This window comes from Cygnus olor, chromosome 6 (genome assembly GCF_009769625.2).
Source record: "Cygnus olor isolate bCygOlo1 chromosome 6, bCygOlo1.pri.v2, whole genome shotgun sequence".
NCBI lineage: Eukaryota > Metazoa > Chordata > Aves > Anseriformes > Anatidae > Cygnus > Cygnus olor.
In genome coordinates this window covers 8,788,656-8,816,200 of record NC_049174.1, presented here as the reverse complement: position 1 = coordinate 8,816,200, position 27,545 = coordinate 8,788,656, and the positions used below count along the sequence as shown (strand labels likewise).

General features: G+C 45.5%; 1 protein-coding gene across 1 annotated transcript in view; it reads left to right on the top strand.

Annotated features, from left to right (window-relative positions):
- The first annotated feature begins 626 nt into the window (after positions 1-626).
- Positions 627-27,545, top strand: part of ABCA12 (ATP binding cassette subfamily A member 12) — an 85,324-nt gene continuing 58,405 nt past the window's right edge. Inside the window, exons 1-7 of the mRNA XM_040560783.1 lie at positions 627-1,031; positions 5,249-5,342; positions 19,534-19,681; positions 22,284-22,372; positions 23,781-23,890; positions 24,650-24,835; positions 25,668-25,846. Coding sequence (XP_040416717.1) covers positions 963-1,031; positions 5,249-5,342; positions 19,534-19,681; positions 22,284-22,372; positions 23,781-23,890; positions 24,650-24,835; positions 25,668-25,846 — 875 coding nt within the window. The 5' untranslated portion in view covers positions 627-962. The remainder of the gene's footprint in view (positions 1,032-5,248; positions 5,343-19,533; positions 19,682-22,283; positions 22,373-23,780; positions 23,891-24,649; positions 24,836-25,667; positions 25,847-27,545) is intronic.

Sequence of the window (27,545 nt, the reverse complement as noted above, 5' to 3'; positions counted from 1 at the left end):
GCTGCTAGTGCTGCCCTCCGTACCTGCAGTTCACTCTCTCCTTTCGTCTCCAGCTGGTTTTTAAATATCTCACCAGTAGCTAGGACAAAAAAATCCATAATCAAGTGAATAATAACAGCACTCAAGCCACACTAGTGCTCTGAAATCTTTGTGGGCTCCAGTTCTGCAATCCCATTCCCACTGGATGCGATGTGTTATATTGAATTCAATCAGTTAGAACACCAGGGCTGATCTCCCTGGAAGGAGAGGGAAGATGCAGGAAGCTGAGCAATTAGATTTTCATTTATGTGTTTTTCTTGTTTTAGTTTTTTTTTTTTTTTTTTTTACTTTTATTTAATTTCCCTGGATGGGTAGGTTTTAGATACTCAAAAGTAGTAAAGAAAAAAACGAATTCCAGTTCAGCAGTGCCAGGAAGATGCAAGCTGTGGATACTTTGTTCTTCCTGGCCCTTGCCTGTGAACTCGGGGAAGTCGGAGCGGCCTGGCAAGCAGCCTGACTCTGCTGTTGATGACACCTCTCCGGCAGAAGCGGTGTGTGGGTAGACAGGTAGTTTCATCACAGGGAGGAGGAGGAGGAGGCATGCATCACCTTTTGTTTAAGCAGAAGCATCTTTTTGGAATGCTATCCATTTTATCAGTTAGGGCTTGAACAAAGAGCAGCCAGGAGAGGCTGGATATTGTAATTAACACAAGTGGAGGCAGGCTGCTGCGTCTGCCTGCCTGCCTGGAGAAGAATAACCTGTTGAATTTGCTAGGAGCTATTGCTGCGAGGACAAGAGCTGCAGTTACGGGGAGCACAGCAGCCACAAGTGGATGAGGTAGCTGCTTCAGAGCTATGCTGTGGGGAAGAGGCTCAGATACTGGACACTGGATGCCCGTTTGGGTTAGAGCCTCCGCTTTTGCCTCCTAAGCCCAGGGAGAAAGAACACGCAGCCCGCTCCCGTTTGGTTGGGTCGGCCGAGGATGGCTGCGCTCTCCCAGCACCTGAGGATCCTGCTGTGGAAGAACTGGCTGAGTGTCAAGAGGCAGCCGGTGAGTGTGAAAACAAAGCCGTAGAGGAGGGGGAGCTGGAAACCGCAGGAGCTGAGGAGCAAGAAGGGCACGGCAGGAGAGGAAAGCCACGGTGTTAAAATAGAAATACTTTGAAGGAAGGAGAGAGAGAGGGAAGGAGGGGAATGGCACGGAAAGAACATGGGTCATTTTAAGCCAAAGTGGCTGCATCTTGTGTTGGAGGTCATGGTGAGGGCTCAGGAGTCCAGACTGAGTACCAGGGATGCTGCTGTTGGTCCCTGCAGACAAAACCCTACACAAACTCACAGGCAGACCTGAATTAAGGCTGCTTAAATCTGCTCCAGTGTGAGCAGTCCCCAGAGTCTGTGTGCAGTCTTTGAGGAGTCCCTGCAATCTGGGGACAATGGGGGTGTCCTTACGTAGAGCCATTTGTAATGGATGGACAAAGAAAAACGTGTCTCTGAGAGGTGCAGGTGGGACAGGTTTCCAGCACAGTCCAGTGTGTTGCAAAGCAACCACACCAGATGGTCTTTTTCCCAAAATAAAGCATTGCTAGGGATGTCCAGAAAGGAATCTGAACTGCGGTGTCATGGAGGCAACTGCTCCTTCGGGTGGCATTGCATGTCCAGGCAAAGCCTCTCTGGTAGTTTTGTATCAAAAGTTTTGCTTTCAATACAGCTGCACTGGCATTTCAGCAGAAGCACACTGCAATTCATGGACTTGGGCTGCAGCCCGTCCTCTTGCTGGGAATCCCAACGGGATGGTTTGTAAACTCTCTGGTTGCATGGGAAGCCTTGCCAAGTGCAGAAAGGGCAGAGAAGAGGACGTGTGTCAGAGAAGAGCCCCACGGACAGTGTGATATGGGGATGGAGTGAAAGACCTCCCAGCGCTGCGTACATCTGCAGGGTCGGCTGTGTGCCTGTTCTGTCCTGCCTCTTGGGTCTGGAGCCTGCTTCAAAGAGGTGCTGAGTTCATCTGAGTCCTTGTGACCCTCCCCAGCAGCTGCAGATGGGCTGTGCTCCTCAGAGTCAAGTCTGTGGCTGCTGTGAGAGATACAGGAGAATATTTTTTTGAGATGTAGAGGAATACCAATAGATTATCTCTAGTTACATGACCAATTTCAACACCCTTGTTAAAACTGGAAGGCTTGGGTCTCTTTCAGCTCCCATATACCTGCAGTAAATGCTTACATAAGCCCTGACCATACGGTCTCGCTTGCTATAATTCTTCTTTCAGTTTCCTGTAGAGATGAAACATCAATTCTGTAGGATGGGAATGTCAGTTAAAATAAAGTCTGGACACCACCAATTGTTTTAGGGCAGGCATTCTCTCCAGCCCTCCTTCCGTTCTCTCTCTTGCTCCAAATTAAGGAGCTTGCTCAGAACGCAGAAGCTGTGAGGAGGTAAACCCAGAAAGCTGCTCCTAAACACATCCTGATTTCTTTATCCTTTCCATTTTCAGGTTTGTTTTTTTAACCTGTGTGATGTAACCGCACTGGTGGACCAGGCTTCCAGACAGCTTGTTTTGGTGTGTGCTTGTTTTGCAGGGGAAGCTCTCTGTTGTGCTTCTTTGCTTCTGATAACCCCTGAACGTGGCTGCTGCTGCTGCAGTGGTGCTGGTTGCCCTCGCCAGGTGTGATCGGCATGTCACAGCAGTCTGACACAAGCCAGCCCCTCTCCTTCCACAGAATGAAGTGCTTTCTCATTGCTACTGCTCTGTTTATCAGTCTGTCCAGGGCTGGCGAACACATTTGATTCTGCCTTTTGCTTTACACTTTATTTCCTCTGCACACTCTCTGCAGAGCCCCTAGAGAGATTGTATGGGGGGAGCTGCAGCTTGCTTGGCCATCAATTTGCTGAAATCAGCTGAAGCTCCGCATCCATAACCAGGGAGAGCCTCGGCACAGGTTACTCCTGCTGAGAAAGGAATGGCCGTGAGTGGAGGTGGCAGCCTTCTGGGGAGCAAGGTTCGGCCTGCCTACCAAGGGGAATTGGAGAAATCAGTTCCTCTTGCACTTTTATTGCTTTCCATCTGTCACTTCTATGCGGCTTGGTTATTTAAACAGATACAGAAGGGAGAGAAAACGTGCCTGCATCCAGACGTACTAAGGTCTGCGCAATTAAATCTGCTTTTAGCAGTGAAATAATCCAGCAACCAAGGGATTATGCAACCTGTGGCACAGCACTCGGTGTCCGACGAGCCAAATTGGCATTGATGATTATGGCTCCGTTCAAGTCAACGTGTTCTACCTGCAGTCGGCTTGGCCAGGCTGCTTGTCTTGTTTTTGTTAACTAGAAATGCCTGGGACAGTGAGAACGCTGTGTTGTAACTGATGTACCCAGCTACTATTAAATCCAATTAACTCCAAGCACGGAGATACGAAGGGAAGAGCTGCCTGGGAGTGGAAGCGCCATTTTAGCTCCAAATGGGGAGGCACAAAGATTTCCCAGAGCGGAGATGATCTGTATTCATTTCCTCCACCAAGAATATGAAAGATGTCTTGCCCTTCCTTTAGGCAGCCTCTGACTAATATCAGTTTCTGTGCTGTTACCCCATAATTTTCCTGTAGCCTACGTGGTGCTAAACTAGGAGGATACCTTAATAATGCTTCGTGCATGTGAATTAATCCAAGTTAAATACTGTATTTGGGGACTGATTACAGGGAAAGCATGTGATATATGAAAAAAAGTATAAAAAATGTTGGTTTCAGTGATGAATCCTGTTATATAGTATATATATAAAAGGAGGAGTGGGGTCTGTAAGAGCTAAAATGCTGCTGAACGTTGAAACTATAGGAGTACCCTCTCTGAAAGGATGTGTTAGGAGGTGCCTTGTGGTTTGACAGCTGTCAGTTCCCTATTTTGGGGCATGAGTCGTGCTCCCACTTCCATGGCTGTGTGTCATCTCATCGGGGATGGTAGGGAGGGAGTTGCTGTGAAACAAACCTCTTTAAGTTCAGTTGCTCTCCGGGATTTGTTTGTCTGTTTGTTTGTTTTTATGTTCCAGTAAGCATTACGGGAAATGAAAACACTGTTATGGGCTTGGAATTACCTTTGGAAAAATGGGTTTGGGTAATATGTGCTGATCTGAAAAAAATAGCGATGCAACACTGAAAAATGGGATGATTTTGAAGAAAGACATCTCTGCAGTTTCAAAAACTGGCATGAAGATAGCACAGCAATTTTGCAGCACAGGGTACTTTGAGCTTTACTGATGGATGGAAAATTCTAATCTAGTAGGCACAGTAGCGAGCTAGCCAGCTAGTACAAAAGCAGTTAATTATTTGAGAAATTGCATTTTCTTAGCTTACAAAACTCCGAGGCTTGCAGTTTTAATACTGACTTTGGGCCTCCTACCTAGATTGGTTTGCTGCACTAGATGATTAGCAGACTATTTTCTTCATCCTCATCCATTGAAATGATGAGCCCTCATGTCAAAGGCAAGAGGTCCGTAAAGCTTTGTATTTTTTCTGACATAGTATGCCAATTTTACATCATTTCTCTTCCATCAGAGCTCACCTACATAGGCTGCTACAGTTTGGAAGTGGAAAGGTACCAGGGAGTTAGGTTGCTGTGGTCAGGAGCTCACGTGAGGAGTTCTGGTGGTTGGCGATCGAATGGGACTTCTCCAGCTGGTTACACAACTCTGTAAATCCCTTCCTTCACCATGCTTGGTTCCACGCCTTGTAAACAAATACCATGAAAATCCTCTTTCTTTTGGCTGTACTGTAAGGCTGAACCATTTGTGAAGAACAGTGAAAGTTTCTGGGGGAAAAAAGTGCTGTAGCCTTGTCATTTCAATGTCAAACACTTCAATTTTGAGCTATAGTTAATCATATCAAGGTCACCTTTACCAGTCATTTGAGCAGTGCCATACACTGAAAGTGAAACCTTTCCCATTTTGGCTCTTCAGTCGTGCAATCAATGCATCCAAAAGTCTCGTACTTGTCAGTGTGCTTTTACTCTTACATAGCAGTGTCTCAAATCTGTGCAAAACTGTGTAAGCAGCCAAGCTGAAACACAGAAAAGCTTCAGGCTCATTATTTGCTCTTACGATCTTATGTGGTTTTTCTTCCTGCATAGATAATACTTGGGTTTTAATAATATGTGCACCGAGACAGGCATTATTTACAATGCATCTTATAACTCATTTAGAGTGGTACTTGTACATTCCAGACAAGCTCTGGGACACATCAGCGCGACAAACGTAACCGATATATTTTCATTGCTATTTTATAGGTATGGTCGTTCATTTTAATTTCCTGGCCTGTGGTTGTTTTCATAATCTTGGCCATCATCCGTCTCAAATTCCCTCCAGAACCACAGCCAAACTGTAAGTAACCGGTTTGCTTTTATGTCTTTGGGGTTTAGTTCTCATTTCAGTGACTGATGTGTTAATTCAATGTGTTTTGTTACTTTTACAAATCTGGTTCTTTGTAGTTTCCAGTGGAGACTTCCTGGGATGCAGCATGCTGTAAATAAAATGTCTGTGTTCCTCTGAGGTTGCTTCTATTTATGTTTCTTTTAAATTAGTTTCATAATTAGAAAACTTTGCAGAACAGTCTCATCAAGATGCACTCAGGTACTGCTGTTGTAGGCAGCAGTATAAATCTACATGATAAATTGAGGGACAGGAGAGCAGCTGGGAGAGATCTTATTCAGCAACACGAACAAGGGCATAGGCTTCAAGTGAGGTTATGAAGGTAAAAACCACGAGGTTGGTCATCATGAAAGATTTCACCTTGTTTGCTACAGGCAAAAAGCTCCTCTTCAGCTGAACCTTAGTAGTATCTGCCCGAATAGTGGTAACTTGGCTCCTGGCACATGATGGTGCATGTGAGCCCTTACTGGCAAGTCCCAGAGCAGCTGGTGTGTGGGTGAACAGTTGGTGGTGGCTAAACGGTTGAAGAGTTTGCACAAGCTGGCTTTTGCTATGCAGGCTGTGCCTCCTGGGTCGGGAGAACACGTGTCTGCACCCAGAGTATGGGTCTGCTTGAATCTGCTCTAAAAATTCATGCTGAGTTTAGTAAATACCCATCACCAGCAGAAGACATAGCCCTGTCATGCTCTCAAACCAGGCAATGTCTGTTTGTGAAGTTACATGGTAAAGCAGAGCAAGGAGTTTATCCAGAGGGAAGCCTTCTTCCTTTCCGCAGTGTTAACTGAGGTGGATCCAATCCGTGGTTCTGCCCTCTGTAGCCTCCCAAGGCAGTCCCAAGGGAGGGGAAAGGATGGGTAGGAAGGGCTGGCCTCTCTTTTCAGCAATAGCCTGCCTTTGTGTTGGGAGAAATCAATCATGGAGCTGTACCCTTTTTGTTAGCCCCTAGTTAGAGGAGATCCTCAACCTTATTGCAGAGCCCCTGAAAGTGCATGCCAGACTCCTGCTTCATGTTGCACGTCTCGTCTGCTGAATCACATCCACGTGCTACAGCACAGAGCTGTTACTGACAGCCACTGCTTCCCAGCACAGGGTAGGAACAGGCCCTCCAAAATTGCCCTTACCAAAAGATTTGCAACACCTGACTCACAGGGGAGGTACTAGCTGACCAGCCTCAGGCTGGTGTTGACTTGACAAGAACAAAGCTGTGTCATGGGCAATGCTGGGTTTTTCTATTTGGGGGAAGGAGGCTGAGGCAGGGGGAGAGGAGACAGATTGACAGCAGCAAGGACAAGCAGTTGGCTTCCAGTCTGTAGCTATCAGGTGTGTAAAATGTGGTCATGAGAGATTTGTACTTGATGGCATGTGCGCACTGGAAACGTTCCAACCTAGTTAATGCGCAATTCTCTGATTAAAAGTGTTTCAGTGTTTCTGAATGATGTATGAGAAAGGACCACATTGTGACAAACACTAGATAGGCAATTAGGATAGCCCTCGTCAGAGTAGGCTGCGAGCTCTCTGGGACTAGAGGTTTGTGTATCTAATTTGTAGGCTGTGATGGAGAGCCAGAGTAAAGGACTTTTCTGGAAGTATCTCAAGGTCTTTAATGGAGAAGGGTATTCTTGGTGTGTTAGGGTGGTCTTTTAAACCCAAGCCCATAGGTTGCCAGTGAAACTCCTCTTTAGGCCTGTGAGATATCTTAAGTTCTACCCAAATTCCCTTGAACCAGTTGGAGCAGGCAAGACTGGACACGTTGTATTTAGTGAAATTCCCGGTTTTTGCCAAGTGTGGAATGGCAATCCTCCCCCATGGCTCCGTCGGCTGTACTTGCTGTCCGTGAGAACTCAGATAAGGTGAAAGTCAAGAGTACCAGCTGGATGGTAAAATATTTATTTTACTGTATGTGGCTATTAATTTGAATGTGTATTTTTTTGAAGCGTGTTTGCTCTCGGTGATTGCATCTGTGAATTGCTGGATCAGGAGGAATGTTCCGAGCAGCAGCAAGTAGCTTCATCAGTTTTACTTTGCAGGAGGGGGACTGTATTTTGGGACTTGTTCCCTTTTCTTGCATAGCTGAATTTGAGGGCAAGTCTCAGCATCTGAGTTTCTTTCTGTCTTAAAGAGGGCGATAGGAACTCTAGTGTAAGGGAGGTTTTGTGCTGGAAAAGATGTTGTTAATGGTTGTGGTGTACTCATGATCCAGGTGTTTAGAGGCCATCTAAGAATCCAAAGGGGATGGAGAAGAATGTTAATGGGAGCATGGAACAGCCAGTTCCTGCTGCTTTTTCTAGTTAAAGTTAAATAAAAATGCCACTTGAATGTTACCCTCTTTTTTTTTGACAAGTAGACAAAATGTATCAACTTTTTGTTTGAAAACAAAAAGAGAAATCATTTGGGAGCTTTCTTTTCTGAATAAAAAAAAAGGACACAAAAAAGGTGGGTGGACACGTGTAGGGTAATGATTACAGGAGGGGGGTTTGTTCATTTTCAGTGGAAATTAAATCCACTTTATGCTGAGTTCCAGTGCCTTCCTTAAAGGACACAGTCATTAAATAGTGACAAGAAGCTGTTTCCAGTTCTGCTGCTGTCAAGAGATTATTGCAGGCAGATGGAAGTCGGGAAGCATGGAATCAATGGCACAGAGATAGAATATGCTACTCAGATGCTGAATTTTGAAGCCTTAGAGACGACCCCCCACAAGATCTGTCTGTAAGCTTATCTCGTGTATTCAGGGCCCCAGCAAGATCATGAAATCTACGATTTGCTCAATTAAAACGGCTCAAGTTCAAAACAGTGCTTCTGAAGGATGCCTAATAGACATTCAATGGATTGAGGATTATTTAGAGAAATTACCTAGCAAGAGCTTCTTGCAAGAGCAAGTCACCTGCTTTCCTTCGTGTTTGTGTGGCACCTAATGCAACGGGATCTGGTGCTGGGCTGAACTCCAAAGAGAAATGACATGCTAAATAAACATCACCAGTCAAGAGGATGCTGGTAGGAGAAGAACTGAGGTAGAATAAGGAGCTAAAATCCATCTGATATGTAATTTGCTTCATGATTGAAGCCTGTAGTATCTAAGAGGGGGAAAAAAAAAGAAAGAAAACACTCTACCATGCAGGCATCTGTTTGGTGATGTGTTTCCAGGTCAGCAGAGATAATTGTCAGGAGAAATAAAGATTTGTTTCTCTGCATACCCAGTTGTGATGATCTGAGCGTCTCCCCAAACCAATTTCCCATCCAGCTCACTGGGCACATCCCAGTCGTGGCTTTTGACCTTTCATTACAGCCCTCGCGTGTGCTGGAAGGTACTGGGATGTGCTGTGTGGCACACGTGGAGCAGGAAGCTCTGGGTTGGAAGCCTGCAGCACGGAAGCCAGTGAACTGTGTTGGAAGTGTGTTCCAGTCTTTTGTGCCTGTATCACAGGTTTTGTAGAGTGAGTAGGGACAAAAATCTTCCATCACTACAAGTTTTTGCAATTTGGGAATTGTGTGAGAGATACAATCTGTCCCTCAGGGCCCAACCCACTCAGTCTACAGGGAAGCCCAATTAGGCTCTTTGCTTTAACTAGTGCTGTCACACCCCGTCACACCCTACACGCCTGCTTTCTTCCTTTTCTGTTCTCCTTCTTTCCTCTCCTGTCAGTTTGACCTCATCATTATTCTCCATAGAAGCTCTTTGGGGTGTGATGAGCTGCCCACTCATTTTGAAACCCTGCTCTTTACAGAGAAAATGTGGCAGGAACTTGCTCTCCTTTTAGACCCAAGATCTGCTCCCCCTGGCCTTACAAGGGACGGAGTTAGACGTGGGTTGTGAAAGCCGTGCCTTACAGATGTTGTTCCGTCTTCATGGAAGGAAGCCGTGCTCTTGGGTCTGGTCTGAAAATCCACCAAACTCCTTCTGCCTGAACTCTTCTCCGTGGAGCACATCTTACCCTTCACCTCTGCCCCGAATTTTCACCCAAATTTCATCGCCTCCATGGAGATGCTTGCCTGGTGTGTTGCGTTCACTCAGAGATACCTGTCATAGACTTGTTACCAGAGTGCTTCACCAGGCTGCTCTTTGGAGCCTTTACTGGGGGAATACTGGGATAGCAAAGCACTAGACTGTGTTCCAGTACCAGCCCAGCTGTTTAGGTCTAGTTTAGAGCCAGAGCCACATGGCACAGGAGCAACTGTTCAAACTCCACTCTCATTCTTGGCTCCAGTACTTCTGGAAGAGGGTCTCTGAGCTGTGCTGCGTTCAGTTTCACTGGTAGCTAGGACTGGAACAGCTCCAGGACTTGTTGGAAAGATCAGGATGAATCCCAGAGTGCAGATCGGAGCGGCCTTAGGAGGCTGCTGCTTGCTGTACCTGCAGATGGCTTTCCCGTGACTCCTGTGCTAAGCAGCACTGCCATGTTAGAGGTAACCCAGGCACCAGTTACCCTGGTCAGGGCAGTATCAGAAAAAGAGGCAGGATACTCTGTGCAGCTTCGAAGAAAAGGATGAACACAGGTAGCATCCTGTGCCTATAGCCCTTCATCCCCACCACCCACACGTTTCTGCCCTCTGGCTGCTGCAGCAGTGAGCTGGTAGGTGAGCAGGGAGCTCCTGCCATAACTGAGGACCTCAAACCACGTCTAGCTCTGACAGTTCCCTGCCTCAGTCCCAGCTCAGAAGCAGAAACCCTTACACTAGCTTTGCCCCACAGTTAACAGACGACCTTGAGCTGGCTTAATTCTCCATGCGAGAGGTGGCTGTGGCTGCCAGGAAGACGTGTGAGAGCAGCTAGAGCTGTGACCCACCTTGCTCCATGCCTTCCTTCCTCTGAGGTACCACCCTGGAGGTGAAAAAGCTCCGAGAAGATGCTAAACATTTTTAAAAGGAATTCACTTCATAGTCAAAAGCGCCTGAGCTCATCTCTTTGCCGGTAGTGTGGAAAAATTAATAGGTTCCCATGGTAATTACAGGTAGTCGGGATGGTGGCTTAGCTACCCAGGCTGCTCCATTCATTTGGATAAGTCACTGGTGCTTATGCAAGCTGGAATCCACCCCAAAGGTTCGACCTATTCTGTTTACAGACAGGCACACATCAGGCTCCCAGCTCTGCCCCAGCATTTGCCAGTGCTGGAGCAGCCTCATTCCTCTGTTTCCTTTATCTTGCTGTCTTTGACAGCAAAGAGGGGAAGGTAACCAGTTTTCTCCCCTTTTCTAGACAACACCAGATTTTGTCTGTGCTCGACTGCAGCATGATTAGCAAAATAGGCTCTTCAGGTCCCTCCTTAAGTGTCCTTTGCTTTAGTATGAAATTTATTTTGTGCTGATACTGTGCCAGGCAGGCTGCCATATAACACTGTTTCATTGCAACAGTGCTGAAGGGGGATATGAATCTTCCGCCACGCCTGCTGGAAGAGACACAGAGAGGCAGTGCTCAGCTATACAGTTCCCTGTGACTTGCCCAAGCTCCCCCTGAACTCAGACACCTCTAGCCTAACAGTCTCCCTCTTTCAGTTTGAAACCATTGCCCCTTGTCCTGTCACGACAGGCCCTAGTAGAAAGTCTTTCTCATATATATTTTATACATTGAAAGGCTGCAATAAGGTCTCTCGGGAGCCTTCTCCAGGCTGAACAACCCCAAATCTCTTAACCCTTCTTCATAATAACACCCATTTCATAAATCTCTGTGCCTTCATTTCTTTCTACAGACTTCCTCCTCGTGAGGTGTGACTGAAGGATGTTGGGTTGGAGGTGGGAACTCCTGAGTTCCCAGGATTTTTTCTTCCCACTGCATTACAACAGGGCCTTGGGGCAGCCACTTAATTCCAGTTAACTTCCTGGAGCACCTGAAGCCAGGTGCCGGGACCTAGAAGCCCAGAAGCATTTTTCCAAAGGTGCTGAGCAGTTTGGCTTGCACTGAAGTTAGCAGCTGTTGAAGTGGAGTTCCTGTAAATGAGGTCACTTTTGTTTAAAGAGTCTAAGCATGGGCTCTGGAAACTACCTGAAAGCATTCACCATTGAAAGACAGAAGTTTAGTAAATGCAGCTTTTGTAAATTTTTTTTTTCCCCAGAGTCTAGATATGGATTTAGGATTTTTTTGGTTCCAGCTTCTGGGTGGGAAATGTTCTGACTGTCCTTTTAGGTCCTGCTTGGGCAGCATCCTGCTTCAAAGCAAGGTAGCTGTATTATACAAGACTAAGTTAGCCTTGTTTGTGTTAAATATTGCTTTAAAAAGGGTTGGTCTACAGCTCCCACTCTGTGTGGTCGTGCTTCAGTCAGAGGAGCATCTTTCCACAGGGCAGGAAACCTCCAGTGCCTCTGTTGGCTCTGCCCTGCGGTGCAGACGTCAGTTCTGTCATTTCCCCATCCAGACCTCTTAGGAGGTTTCCATCTCCCTTCTTTCTCCTTTGTGTTGGGTTTGGAGGTTTTCTCCTCCCTTTACACCTGCTTTTTCTCCCACGCAGCTTCAATTTTTATGCTCGTGCTCTGCTCTTTATTATCTCCCTGATCACTACATGAACCCAATGCATTCGTATTCAAGTGCTGATTTTTAATTTATTAAATAAGGGGGTGGAAGAGGTGAAGGTCTGTGGGCAAGCAAAACTAGCTTGCCTAGTCTTAATAAGCATGGAAGCAGTTGCTGTCTGCTGTGGGCTGGTCTTATTATTTGCAGAGCCTGAAATGCTAGAGGGAAGAGTTGGGCAATGAAATGCTTCCTCCGCTGAAGCCACCGACACAGGGAGGAGCCTTGCAGCGAGTTGTCTGCTGCTTCCATCTCGCCGTCATAGGCAGACAACTGAGGACATCGTACTATTGGCACGGTCAGGAAAACAAGAGTGATGTTGCTGTGAAGATTTAAAAAAAAAAAAATAATCAAGCATTTGAATCTCACCTGGCCACACTGGGCTTCTGGCAGGTTGAATGGAGTTATCTGGGGTCCCGCTAAGCTTTCATGTTGAAAACCAGGAGCTGGGTGATGGTACACGACTTGCAAATCAGGGCAGGCTGTGCGGTATCAGAGGTGGACTGGTGTGTGCGTAATAGCTGCTCACAGCATCTTCTCCTTCCATTATTATTTGCAAGGTGGAAATTAAAAAACACCACTTGGAGTTGAGGGAAGGGTGGCCGAGGATGACACTGCTTTAAGGCCAAGAGCAATGCAGAGGAGGAATGTGAGTATGCCAGGGCCAGCAGGACTTGGGCTAGCACCAGCTCATCCTAATTCCCTGGTGGTGCTGGGCCTGGCTGCCGTGTGCACGCAGCAGCATGTTGCACCACGAGCTGAGCTGAACATGTGCCTCCTTGCAGCATGGACCCCTGCTCACATACAGCAGTGAGAGAGGCTCACAGGGAGCAGAAATGACCCCAATATGATAGACATCAAGGGTGTTTGGTGTTCTGCAGCTTTGGGGTAAGCTCAAGGGAATCTCTTCTTCCAGTGGTGTCTGTTCAGTGGGGGAAATTGCAGGGAATAGGGTGAAAGAAATCACCTGTTAGCTCTGCAGTGCTATAAAAGTCAGCTTTGTCATGCAAAAGGCAGCAGTCTAGAGACAGTGGGAGTGCGATACCAAACCATTAGCTCTGACCCAGCACAGCTCTTAAGTATGCCTTTAACCTGAAGCCAGAGTAATCCCATTAAAAGCAGCAGGTCTAATCACTCCTGTGCCGTTGGCTTTGGACACACTGAACAAGATTTGGGCTGTACTGACAGAACTGTAGCACTTGCTGTCCTCAACAACTGTGGGACTTCTGTGGGCACTGATCTTGCAGGTGTGAAAAAGGTGGAGGAAAGCCTCAGGACCTGTTTGACCAGGAGCCATTTGCCTCCTGGTCCTGCTCCCACCGGAGACCTCAGTCCTAGGTCACTAGGAACATGAGGGCCCCTTTCTCCAGCTTCATGGTCAGATGTGAGTTTCAGAGCACATGAATCTTTCTCACAACGCCACATCAATATGAGCAATGCAGCAATTAAATAGTCTCTTTCCATAGATGAACAGTTAGGCCACTTGGTTATCTGGGTCATTGTTCATATGTGTTAAAAAACAAAACAAAAACAACAAAAAATGCTTCAAACTTAATGTTATCCCATAGATTTGATGGTCACATTTCACTTTTGGAGAGATATCAAAGCTCCTGGCATTATCACAAAGCTTTCTACAAATGATAGGCGGTGTGAGTTGGTCAGAAATAGATGTGAACAAAGCTGGAAATGTGCAGTTGCATGTGGCTGAAGAGAAACACCATCAGTCATCATGTTATGAAAGAGGCGTGCTCTTTGTCTTTTTGACTCTGGATGCATAACAAGGTGAAGGAATAAAGTTTAAAGCAATTCTGTGCGACTATGGGAAAGATGAGAAGGGAAGCGAGAAGGTTGTATGTAGCCAGCTTTGTTAGATATTTTGCCTGGAAAGCTGGGAGGAGGTCACCATAGCAGTAAATATTTTCCTTGTGTGCTGTGTGAGTGCATAGATAAATATAAATCACAGCTGATAAACAGTCAGAATCACTGCTCTGGGTTAGACCCTCTGCTGCTGCTCAGGGGTGATTGAGAGCGTGGAGGAACAAGAAGCACAGAGTGATCCTTCCACTAGAAAAATCTTCAAAGGTTTAAGGTTTCTTCACCCAGAAGCTGAAGAGGTTGAGTCCAAGTATTCCTACATCAGCAACCACTGACAATCTGTTTTTGGGGATTTGTCGAATTTGTTGTAGAATGAATGTCTGCTGTTCAACACATATCACAATATTTTGATATGTGTTAAAAAGGGGCTTTCTCTCCTTTTTTGCCTGCTGCTTCATGATCTCATTGTGTTTCTTTGTCCTGTGCTGCAAGGAATGATCAATTACCCCTTTTGTTATGGATCATGATATTATTTCCCTATCACACCACTTTTTGGACATTTTTTTCTTTGCTGCAGAGTGCTGGTTATTAAGCCTCTTTGTATGATACAGCGGTGATTGAGTGCATTTTCAATTAAACACAATACATCCTAATGAAGTCATTAGCTCATTATTTTCTTTAATTCACCAGTTGGGGAGTTGAGATTTATATGGATTTTTTAATGAACAAAGACTTACTGCTTAAGGTATGTGCAGTATCGGTGTGTGAAATCTGAAGCCAAGAGAATTTTTTCATGCCCAGGCAGTGATAGGATGCTAAACTCTGGGTGGACAGAAAACAGGAGACCTCAGCATGTTTTTTTAAATTGGTAATAAAAGAGGAAAATAGGTTAATGTACCTAAATTTATTTAGGGAGTAGCCACTCGTAATGGAAATCCCATATCTTTGATGTGAGTACAATGGGATACAGATTTGGTCTGGTTTTGCAGGGTGGGTGGCAGAAGTAGGTAGGAAGTCCTAAAAGCAGAAATATCATGTAGGCAGAAAAGGGAGAAGGAATGCATGGGTGATGTTTTGGAAGGAAAAAATAGGGTCTGTGTAGCTCCATTGCATTTAGTGGGATTTGCGTGTTCAAATGTGTGGCTGCAGTATGGTTAGCATCTATCGGAGTAGCAGAGCTGAGGCTGGGGGCTGAGGGAAAGGTTGGTAGTTAGCATATGGTGCTTGCTGGCTGATGGAAACCAGAGTGAACCTGGTTGGAACCTGTACCAAATGTGGACGTGAGCCTATCTTTGTACCTTAGAATCCCAGAATCATTGAGGTTGGAAGAGACCTCCAAGATTACCTGGTCCAACCATCCCCTACCACCAACAATGTCACCCACTAAACCATGTCCCTAAGCACCATGTCCAGCCTTTCCTTGAACACCGCCGGGGACAGTGACTCCACCACCTCCCTGTGCAACCCGTCCCAACACCTGACCGCTCTTTCTGAGAAGAAACCTCTCTTAATTTCCAACCTGAACCTCCCCAGGTGCAACTTGAGGCCATTCCCTCTAGTCCTATCACTAGTTACCTGTGAGAAGAGGCCGACCCCCAGCTCCCTACACCTCCCTTCAGGCAGTTGCAGAGAGCAATGAGGTCTGCCCTGAGCCTCCTCTTCTCCAGACCAAACACCCCCAGTTCCTTCAGCCGCTCCTCACAGGACTTGTGCTCCAGGCCCTTCCCAGCTCCGTAGCCCTGCTCTGGACACGCTGCAGGGCCTCGATGTCCTTCTGGTAGTGAGGGGCCCAGAGCTGAACTTTAGTTTCATGCACAGCAGCAATACTAAATACAAGAAGCAATAACACAAAGATACTGTGTATTTACTTCCCTTTGCCCTGGAGTGGACAATACTGGCTGTTATCCTCCCAACACTTGCCTCCCATGCAACACCCTCACTGCCTTTGGACAGAGGGGGGTGGCACTGGGGGCTGTGGTGATCACGCCGTGCCAGCACCCCGCCAACTGCACCATTCCTTGAAACAAACGGCTCCACGCAGTCAGTGCAAATGCATGAAACCCCAGCATGATGAAAGCAACATAATCACTGTGGCAAGATAAAACGTGGTTCATTTAGATTTGGACGTTTCAGTCAATTTCAATTAATCTTATAGGTCGTAGTGAAATAGTAATTTTCATCTGTCTTGTATGACATTTATGATTACCCTGGCATTTTTCATCATTATTATACAAAGCTCCTTTACCTGGAGAAAACAAAATGTTTTGCTTGTGTTGAAGTGTGTCGGAATCTCACACATTTCAGAAAGCAAAAGAAATCAACTTGCTTCATTTTACTCCAAATGAAAGCAAATATGGAAATGCCAGAATTCCCAAAGGAATGAAAGCCTTGTTTCTTTTCAGCTCCTGGAGATACGGCCGGGCTGGTTAGGTGCTAATGAGCAGGGAGAACCAGCCAGCCCATGCTGTGCTGAGCCCCTTGGCTTCTTCTGCCCTTTGGGATGCCTGTCTTGTGTTCTTCAGATTTGGTGCCTTTCTTTCAACAGTGACTGAAAACTAAAGCACTCCACAGTGAGTGGGGACAGCAAAAAACCCTCTACCCTTGGGCGTCCATTGCCAGCGAGCCCAAAAGTCAGTCCTTACTAATAGGATGCAGCTCTGAGCTCAGGTTTTGGTTGCAGACAAGGCAATTTGCAAGAAATCTGTTGGGGTGACCTCTGCCCAGGGCTGAGAAGGGGCAGCAGTGGGTGCAGCGATCTCCACAACTTGGCTCGTAGGCAGCATAGTGAGATCTTCCAAGGGCAATTGCAGTTTTAGGAAACTAAAGTGTTTAAAGGTAGTGAAAATGATGAAAACTGATGTTGTGTTGAGGATCTGCTGTATCATAGGATCATAAAGGTGGGGACTACAGGGCAAGAGAAATCCATTTTCCTTGGAAGTGGCATTGTCAAAGACTTCCGTGGGAGAAAGAGATGCACTAATCTCTTGGCTTAGCTTCTCATCAGTAAATTCCTTCCTCTGCAGGACAAGAGGGAGTTGCAGGGAAGAGCTCTGAGGCTGCACCATGTTTGTCTGGGCTCGGGCTCCCAAACCAGCCGTGCTCCCTGCAGGGTGCCTCACGCTCTGGCTCTGCTTTGGCCCAGACATTTCAGATTTTTCGGTGTCTTCTTGAAAAGCTTCCTTAATTCTCAAACCGCTGTCAGAGCCCAGGCCTTGTCCAGAGAAGTCCTGTCTGGCATCTCCGCTGCTTTTGTGCCAGGAGCATGGTGGGGTTACACCAGTTCACATCGGCAGTGACTCAGAGACATGTCAGTGGCTGTACCCAGGTGCCAGCGAGCTGCTCAGCATCTGATACGAGCTGGCAGAGCCTCGCTGAGTACCTCAATAACGTTGGGCTGGCGACGTCTTCGCAGGTATCATGCTACCACCAGCGCTTCCAGTGGCACTTGCAAACTTCAGGTCATAAATTTCTGTCTCTTTAGTCTTTAGCTTGCTGTTTAAAAAGAAAGGAGAAGAAAAAGCTGGTATCATCACCGTGTTTGTATGCCATACGCCTTGCTTGTGATACAGCAACTGATTGTATAGTTGTCCTCGTAGTTCAAAGCAGACTCAAAGGCTTTGAGTCTAATTTTAAAATATATCATTACTACTTATATCTCAAGGAAATTACTTCTGCTTTGGATGCAGCAGGAACTCTTGTATAATTGTCTCTGTAAACTTCTTGCATCTCTAGTGAAGAACACTGCTCCCCAGTCTGCTGGCCACGTGCTAGTGTACCCCACCCCGCTGTCCCACTGAGGGATTACATATTTTTAGTTGCTACAGGTCTCCTGAGAGACGTGACCTTACTTGCTGGCCCTGGTTAAGGTTGGTAGATGTGGATGGCAGCAGAGGGTGTAGCCCTTTTCCTCCTAGCTCCTATCTGTCTTGCTTCCCTCCTTTTCGGCTCACCGTTCCGAACCTTGCGGCTTTCCAGCTCTTTGAACCAGCGTTTTGTAGATGTGCTGACAAAGCGAGGTCTGTGGTGTGCATTTTTGGGCTGGAGCGTGAGTCGATTGCCTGCAAGGGGAACAAGGGCATGGGAGATCAGAAGGAAGACGAGAAAAATGCCAGGGTGTGCAAAAGGCCATTTTGCAGGGCTGTAATTGGTCATCCCAAAGGGCCAACATCCCAGACAGGGCAGGGGATATTCACAAAAGGATGCTTTGAGATTAACGTGCCCTACTCTCCAGTTTCCCTCATGGGCAGCAGACTTAATTACCCTTCGAAACCTTTAGAGCAGAATATATTTGGGGCTTTGGCCTCTAACCCAGGAGGACTGCCTGTAGGGAGAAGGGAGCTCTTTCACTCTTCTTGGTGCTCTGTGATCACTGGGAGCTGGCTCAGCCTGCCCTGTAGCTCCCAGTGGCCTGGGGGACGCGGGAAACAGGTGAAGCTCTACCTTTCTCCTCTGGTAGGACATCTCCTGCAGCTTTCTGCGGCAGTTCTCTGCTGAGGGATGGGAGAATCACACCACCACCCAACATGGGTGCCTTTGTCACTGCAGGAGTACCTGGTGCTATCTGGCATGAAGCAGTGGGAAGTCCCACGCTACACCGAGAACATTTGCAGCTTGACACAGAGCTCTGCTGCCCGAGGCCTCAATGGCCCCTTTCCTCTCTGGAGGCCAGCACTGCAGTGCACACACGTGGGCTGTGAGCACTCTGGCTGAGGAAAGCTAAGAAATGTCTCCTTCGAGGAGACTGGCAGCCATATGCTCCACCTAGCACTGCCATTCCCCTCGTGAATATCTGGGTTTTGAGCACTGCTCTAACTAATAAATGTCCTACAAACGTAGTGTGGTGTACGTGTTGGAGGGGTTAGAGATAAAGCCGTTCCTGGGCAAGAGTCACGGGTCATCTGTGGAGTCTGAGCAGCAAGGTAATCAATTACCACAAGCCTGCCTGCAGGCCCTTTGTAAATCTGGCTCCTTTCCATCGGAGAAATAATAGCCATGTCCTTTGCCAGGTAATTTTCCAAATGATTATTTTAAATAATACGTTGCTGTGATCCAGCAAAAGAGTTTTGAGATTTATTAGAGCATTTGTCACTGCGAGGAGACGCATTTGGTGAACTCTGCGGGCTGGCAGTAAGCAGCGAGGGGCAAGTGGCACATGAAACACTGAAGTCTCTAATTGCTCAGGTCCTCTCCGTGTTTGCAGAAATGGGAGACAGGGACATGCGTCTCACCCTGCAGCGCTGGCTGCCAGCATCGCAGGTCACCAAGCAGATGGCACCGGAGCTGCTCTGAGGTGTCAAGAGACATGGAAGGAGTGGTGATAGATTGCTCCTCTCCCTTCCCTGGGCATGTCTGCACAAGGAGGTTGTCTGGTCCTGGATGTGTTGCCCCTTCCTGTGGTAAAATCTGAGACACAGCCCTGTTTTAATAGCTTGGCTTGAAGCTGAAGCTTGGGTCTTTGCACAGGAACCGATCCAACGAAGTCTAGGGGAATGTGCTCTTAAGGATGCTTCAGGTTGCTATGGCCATGTCTTCTTTTATTTAAAAGAAAATAATCTTTCAGTTGCTTTGGGACTGACAGGTATCTACTTATAAACAGATAGCTTGACTCTTTTTCCTATTAACTAGCCTTTCGTGGCTCTGTTGGTGTTGAGGGGGGCTTTTAGAGGTATTTTGCAAAATAGCGTTGCAAAGGTGGAGTGAAACCCTCAGTGAAACTGAGAATCAAGTCCCTGGTTTGTGGCGAGAAAGTACCACATAGTGATAGAAACACATGGCAAAAAAAAGTGTATCTGCATTGTAATAACGTCATTTTCTGTCTCCCCCTTCCTCCAGGTTATCTCGCACCCCGAAACCTTCCTAGTGCAGGCTTCTTCCCATTCCTGCAAACTGTGCTGTGTGATACAGACGCCAGATGCAAAGGCACGCCATACACACCAGACGATCTGCTGCCAAGGCTTAATGACATCTCATCTCTCAAACTGTAAGGGAATCTGGATATAGCTGGGTGTCACAAACTGCAGAGCAAAACTTGCTTTGAGGTGGAGGGAGCAGCCATGCATGTGTGTATGTGCAAGTGTGTCCACAACAGCTGTCTCTCTCGTATCTGTTATAACAGATACAGTTTTAGATATCTGAGCACTTAGAAATGAGAATATGGGCTGCAATGTGGGATGCTTTAAAAATGGTCATATTAGGGACAGCTATCAGTATTGTGTCAATTGCTTCAGGCTTGACAGTAGAAGAGAAATTTACTTCCTGAGGAAAATGCCTCTGATGACCCAAATTTCAGAAATCAGAGCAAAGAAATTTTATTTGCATGATTGTGGGCTGGGTCTTGCAGGGCATCAGCTGCTAAGAGCAAGCCCAGTGGGCTGATCTGCCTTCTGTGGTGATCAGCTCAGGACACTTAGGGTGGAAGTGGCAAATTCCTCAACAGCCCTAGTTTCAGAGGCACATTTGTCCTGGAGTGATTGCTCTTTCAGTAGAGCCTCCAGGCGCCAGCCAGAATGGGTGTTCTCTCTGCAAACCATTAAACATATAGGCAAACAGATGAAAAAATAAATGATTTTTGCCCACAAAAGCATGTAGATTTGCAGAGCGGAGCTGGCTGTGCATGTCTCGTTGGAATACTGGTTTGCTGAAATTGAAATACACAACGTGGGGATTTCAATCTCACTGACGTTCCAGTGGAAGCCAAGTAGCATTTGCTTTGAGATGTGCTAGCCAGGGTTGTTTCCACATTTTGGCTGCCAGGTTCTGGCATACCCCTGGGGAACATGCAGCCCTGAGGCCTGGTTTGTGGAGCTGAAAATCTGTACATCTCACATCCAAGGTCCCCAGGTGCTCGTCCTTCTTTTTGGGTGAGAGGCTGCTCCAGAGCGGCTATGTCAGAACCTCAAAAGCCCTCTTGGCCAGAGCTTGGGAGTTTGAAAAACTCAGGTGGGCCCCAAGACTTTCACCAGAGAGCCCCTAAGGCAGGATCCTGGGTATGGTGGCTTCTCAGGGGTCCTTTTTCAGTGCAAAGGGAGCGGCATTTCTAGGGGAATGTCAATGGTCAGGATCTCTCCGTTGGTTAAGGAGAGTCTGGATGACTAAACATGTGGGTGGCTGAATTTACACAAGGTGAATCCTAATCAACTTCAAGGTCACACAGCAGACGAGGGCAGAGCCACGGAGAGACAGGATGCCTGGATTCACAGCCCTTCATTTCCTCAGTGTCATTATTTTCCTGGGCACGTTAAACAATGGTTAATTTGGAGCACTGAAATAAAGAAACGGGGACTGTTAGCGCCAAAGCTGGAGGTCTTCCATGGGTTTTAATAGCTACAAATGCTCCTTGCTTTCTGTTTTTGGTTTCTGTAGAGTTATTTAGGAAATAACTGTTTTTTCCTGCCAACTGAAAATGAAAGGGTAGGGCCAAACTACAGCTCAAGTCACATGTCTCATTAATAAGCATCTTGACCATGACTGATGCTAGAAATTAGCCTTGTGAAATATCACACAACTATGTGGGTATACCTGCCCTTGTCTGGTCAATGTTGGCATTAGAAATACATTATATTTTACAGGAAAAAACAACCTTTAACTAGCCACAGCAAACCTAGCAGGATACAGCAGAGTATGAAACCTCACCAGAAGGTTGACTGGTTAGGAGAAAGTTCCTGCAGCCAATATGAATGGACTCAGCTCTGCTTCGGGAGCAGAATCGCTGTGGATGAACTTGTTATGAAGGGAAAATAGTTGGGCTGTGACCCTGCCCTATCTGGATGTATCATTGTGTAATATTCTAGAGTTTGTAGTATTCAGCTAACACAGACTGCTTTTTTCCTCCCATTGTGCAACTCACTGAAGCTGTTATTAAACTGTTTTCTAACTCGCCCTTAAACAGTGTCTTACCAGTGGCCAGCAGAGAAAATAGGCAAGGTTTTCATCTTTAATTCTGTTCCCTTTTTACCAAGGTGTGCAAAATATGATCATCTGAGATTTCCTTGAGCAGGAGAGAGCTAGCTACAAACACTGAGCTCAACACCACCATCTTCCAACATTTTTTTCCCTTTAAGTGAAATGTTTGGGAAGGGTAAAGTAAGGTTCCGGTGTCTTGAATGATTTCTTGGTAGAGGCACACAACATGCTGTAATAACTTAGTGTTATTGCAGCTTGCATCAAGGCCTCTCTGGTCAGTCAGAGCATCATTAATAGTGCCATGAAGTTCTCCACTGCTTCTTCTATTAAACGTGTTGGGAGACGACAGACCTGATATGATGAGGCCTCCTTTCAAAGAAGTGGCAATTTGTTTAAGGTTAGACCAAATACATATGTCAAGCCTTGCCTGTCCTTGGTGTCCCCACATATCATGCATAAATGCAATCCCCTCCATCAGTGTCTGAGAGTGCTGCAGTGCGCTCCCCCAACATCCATACCAGGCCTCTAGAAGGAACTCAGCATTTACACAGACCAGATTTCAACACATTTGCCATAAAATCCAGCTATAGACCCATCCTGAGTCACACAGTAGCTAAACATAAGCTTAATCATAAGAAACTGAGTTTTTACAGGTGTCTTCATTTTCTCCTTTCCCTCAGTAAGCGGAGGAGCTTGTCCAGTGCGGCCAAGGACAACCATCCATCACCATGGAGCGCTGAGGTTCCCAGCAGCGGGAATGCTTCACTGGGTAGGTTATTCACTGCTCTATGCAAAGGCCTGATCTTTAAAGGCTGATCTTTTGAAGCGCTCTCAACAGAGACGCAGTTCTTAGAGCGCTGCTAAAATGATTTATACGTTCTATACAGGCAAGTAACTGTGGCTGTGACATCAGTGTAAATTCTTGGGAATAATTACAAGTAACTGTCTGCAGAAAAGAATTCTGGAATTTGACCAAGAAAACAGGATTAAATTGTTGTGCTTCACAGGAGCAATGCGAGATCGCAGACTGTTTGAACGTTAATTAAAGATGTGGCTATTTATGGAATACTGCCCTTTTACTGCCCACAAATTGTCCATAAACAGCTTATGGTTTTTTTTTTTTTCAAATGCATTTCTTATTCACATTTATTCAACAAACAAGTCTTCTTCTGTGCCATAGTGGATATTTATTGTTGATGCTGTTCTCCTCTGATGTGTTTCTCCTTCCTGAAGGAACTTTCAGACTTAAATTTTCTTTAAATCATTACAGTTATTATTTATTGGTGGTAATGGCTAGTACTATCTGCAAGTCATCATGACGGATAGCCATTTCTCCGGGGAGCTCACGATCAAATGAATGATTACAGATTTGCATTCCGTGACTGTTCTGCCCCAGCCATTCATGGTTCCAATTAGCATTCCTGCCAATGCACTCACTCCTTGGTGCATGGGCAGAAAAAGGCAGCACAAAAAAGGGACTGGGGAAAAAAAGTCAACGAATTGTTAGGGGAACTATCAACTCATGTTGATGGCCATGCATGGTCAAGAAAGAGCTCCGTTCTACCTCGTATTTAAGAAATAAAAATAATAGGTTGAAGCCTCAGCTGGTGTAAACTGGCATAGCTCTTTTAGTTTCAGAGAGCTGTGTGGTTTTGTGAGTGCAGCTCAGTGCAAAGGTTGGCTTTGGTGTGCATCAGCTGGGGACCTGGCAGCGTGCCACCATGTGTAGCAGGCAGCAGCGCTCCAGATCTGTGCTGGAGCTGAATAACAAGTGCCACCCCACTGTGCCAAGGGCACCTGGGGGGCTCTGCCTTACAGGGCTATCAGCTCGAGCTGATATGTGGGCTTCCTTGTAAGGCCGCCCGTGTCTCTCCTGCGTGCGGGAGCTTCAGGACTTGAGAAAAGAGGTAGAAGTTAATGTTGAGCTGCAAGCAAGTAGTTAAATGCATTTAATTTTAAAAAGTTACAAAAGGAAGTGGTGTAATCCAGGCTTTAATTACTTCAGAAGAAAACCTTAAGTAAGTAATTACAGGGTGCCATTGGTTGTACCTTTGGAGACAGATTAATGATGGCATGCCCAAAGCTGTAGTCAGTTAGCTATCCTCTGTCCTGGTTTGATGTAGCAAAGAGGTTAAAAGACATTAAGTAAAATACAGTGTTTCAAACTGTTATTGCAGCATTCAGGGATTTGGTGTATCATGGAGAAAATACCCTTTGGAATATTTCATCACCATCCAACTTGACTTCCAGCATCAACATGTTCAACAAAATCCTCAGTTTTGGGAAGGTAAGTCTGTATTTGCGTAAAAGCTGTGCCTGATCATTTATGTAGTTATATTTAAAGAATTAGAAGCTCAAAGTACCAACATACGGCTTTTATTGCTTTAGGATCTCCCCCATTATGTGAATTTGCTTTATTCTGGGAAAAGGAAGACAGTTGTTGTGAGTGAGCTTTCAAGCTCTGTTGTACATGTATTATTCTCTAAGCAGAAAACAGATAAACCATGTATCCTGGGACGTAATACTATGCACGACCAAATATTGGCACACAATACCATGAGGCATTTTGCTCAAAACTTTTGTTAGTTAAGGTATTATGAGTGCATTTTCTTTCATGGGCAATTAAAGATGACTTTGTCATTGGATTTGTTATTTGCCCACAATACTTACGCACTGACGTCAGAGGCACTGTATATTTATTACATAGGTAATTGAATAGATACAGGAATAAATCCATTGTAACTGAACTTTAGTACCACTTAATAGACACCAATATGCTGGGGACACTGTCTGCTGTTAATGGTAGATAAAAAAATATTTGTAGCATGTTTATGTATTAATGCCTACAAACACACATTTCTGTTTATCTGCATGAGGAGTTTCAGGGATTTCAGTGACACTGTTCACCTGTTAAAATTCTATATGTATGTAAGTACTTATACTTTGCAGATGTCATTACTAACCTGTTAAAAAAAGTCTTATTTGCTTTAAAACCATCACAAATAGAGTATTGCTTTAAAGCTACCTTTAACATTACATCTTCTAGAACAAGACACAATTTTCAACTGGAGCAAATCTCAAAGTCATTCTGTGTGAGGTCTTGTCACGATACACAGCCCATCCTGATCTCACTGAAGAGAAGATGGCAGCCAACATCCACAGGACTTTCTGCTTTACTGACTCATCACTTTTACAGTCATTTACCCAAGAGTTCAGAAGTCAGCTGGCTCAGGTGAGTGCCTGGGACTTCTCCTGATGTCTGCAGGTAGCAGCTGCGTTAGCGTTAGTTCACACACTTCAGCATGGCGTTTTGGAGGTAGAATGTGACCCCACCTGGCTCAGAGTAGCTCACCTCTATACTTAAGTGCATATAGCGCATGATGAGGCTGAGCTAATTTTTGCACAAACACCTTAGAGCTGAGCACACAGCTTTTGGGGAAAGGCAAGGACAGCCAGCTACCAGCTAGTGGCCATTAAGAGTTCCTCACTATGCCTAGGTTTTGTTTCTCCTCTTTATTTGCCTTCCTGCAGTTACAAGTAGATAGAACAATGTGAGAATGGGGCATAAATAAGAATATTTAAAGCTAGGGGAGGCCATAAATTTCACCCTGTATTACATCAGCCATATAACTTCATCCAATAATTCCTGCATCTAATCCAACAACTCATGACTGAAGCAGTACCTGTCTTTGGGAAAGTTGTATAATTAAAGCAAATGGATCCTTTAAAGGTAATGCCTTCCTTTTTTTTCTTTTTCTTCCTTTTTTTTTTTTTTTTTTTGCCAGGGTGAGGATTCTTATTCATTTTTCTTGTATTCCTAGTCTTCGGATTATTGGGGAGATTCTGAATCTTAAGGCTTGTCTAAACAGAAAATTTATTGAGCAGTCTGGGGTGGGAAGGTAAAGCACAGTCACTCTCTCTGTTACTGCCTGTCACTAGAGTCCTCTGAATGTATTGTTTGTTGAGTTGTGTACAAGTGCAGTGCAGGCTGAAAAACATGAAAAGACCCACTGGCAACAAGGGTTCTTCTGCTTAAATAATTTCTTGCATTGTTATTTCTTAAGGTGCAGCACAACCCACGGTACCAAGCAGCATTTGTCAAGGAAATGGTCTCATTTCTAACACTAATCTCCCAAGTGCAGAACGACACCTCCCTGTGGCATCTCCTTTTGCTGGCCCCAGATGTGTTTCAGGGCAGTGTGCAACTGCAAGACATACTTGATTTTCTTCAGAATGCAAGCAGGTAAAAAGACAGAAAATGCCAGGAAGGCCACTGAAAGCTGGCGGGCTTGTGCTGAACAGTAAAGACACGTCACTTTTCATCTTGAAGGGTGTTAGCTTAAAAGCGTGCTTTATTTGGGAGATGGTATGGCACCTTTTAATGCATCTCTGAATGTCTCAACAGACAGTGAGCAGTGCTTTGATTTTCAATCACTCCTGTTCCTTATTTAAGTGGGAGCTTGATATGAACTAGTAGTTGTGTTCCAGGCTTCTTAGAGGCACTTCCATGCCCGTGTCAGATAGAAGGGGTGCTGAGCAACACCCCCTGCCTTTGGTTGAAGAAAAGCCCTCCTTGCTGTTCTGCTGAAACAGCAGCTAGCCACTTCCTTCCCAAAAACTATAGAGACAAATTCAAGTGTCTTTGAACACCTCAGGTATTTGTAGGGGAGCCAGAAATCCACTTTAAAGAAAATGGTTCCCTGATTTACAGCTGTTTTATCCTTCAAAATGAGTCCCAAGGAAGCAGAGGAGGGAGGGAGCCTGGTTCTTCACATATGGGGCTTTGAATGTGCTTGATTTTAAGAAAATACCAGTGATGTTCTTGCTCAATGGCTATATGAAAAATCAGAAAAAAAATACATGAAAAAATATGAAAAATGGCTTAACTGCATTAATTAACCGTGATGAATTGTTTGATGTTGTCCATAGCTAGGACAATAAAATCTCTTCTCAAATGGGTTTATCCCTTTCCTGGCCCTTAGTTGAGCTAAACTCTCTTTTCTCTACAAGACTTGAGTTACCCAAGAGAGTGGGAGCATCTTCCAAATCATCTACTGGCTGTCTGATCAAAACTGCTAGAAATTATTCAGAATAGTCCACTTGTTACAGCACATGGAGGAAAGCAAGCAACTGAACGTCTTCAGACTTCCTTGTTTTTTTTTTTTTTTCTTAGATATATGAGCAGTTGGGCAAAGATGCCAAAAGAGGTTGTAGAAACTTTGCCATTCTGATTACACCCAGGCTTAGAGGGACTCCCTTTTCATCGCTGGCATGTTGCCAAGGCATTTAAAATCATGTACGTTTAGTATCCAGGTAATTTGCCGTGCTGCATTGTGAGAACTATTTGTAAGTCATAATGCCCTTATCATTAAAGGAGTCGGTAGCAGTATGGTGAGAATTTTAATTTCATTCAGCGATGTTTTGCCCATGCTGCTTTTTCAGTCACAGCATTATTGCATTTGTTTGCATTTACTGGCTTGCAGATTCAAGCTTGAGAATCAGCACTGTTTGAGTGCCCAGGAAGAATTAATATTTACTGTGCTGCTCTGCTTTTCTCCATGACTGCAGAGCTGGGCAAAGTTATCATAGACACAACAAAGTGGCACAGAGAATTTCACCAGAACTGCAGTGCTTTTATGCCTGGCATGGGGCAGTGTAAATGCATGAGTACAAAGTTACTGCAAATAGATTGCACAAATAGTACTTTAATGATGCTTACAAAAGCACATCTTAGCTAGCCTGGCCATGTCTTTTACTCAGGCAGTTCTGACCTCCTAAAGGAATACTATGCAGGGAATTTTCTACAGCAGAAAAATGAAGATGCAGAAGAAAAGAACTTTTGCTCAACTAAATATGTGCCGTTTTACAATGGCAGCTTCTTCCCCCTCCGAGACAGGTGCTAACAAGCACCTCTGCAGAATGGAAATGGTGACCACCAATTC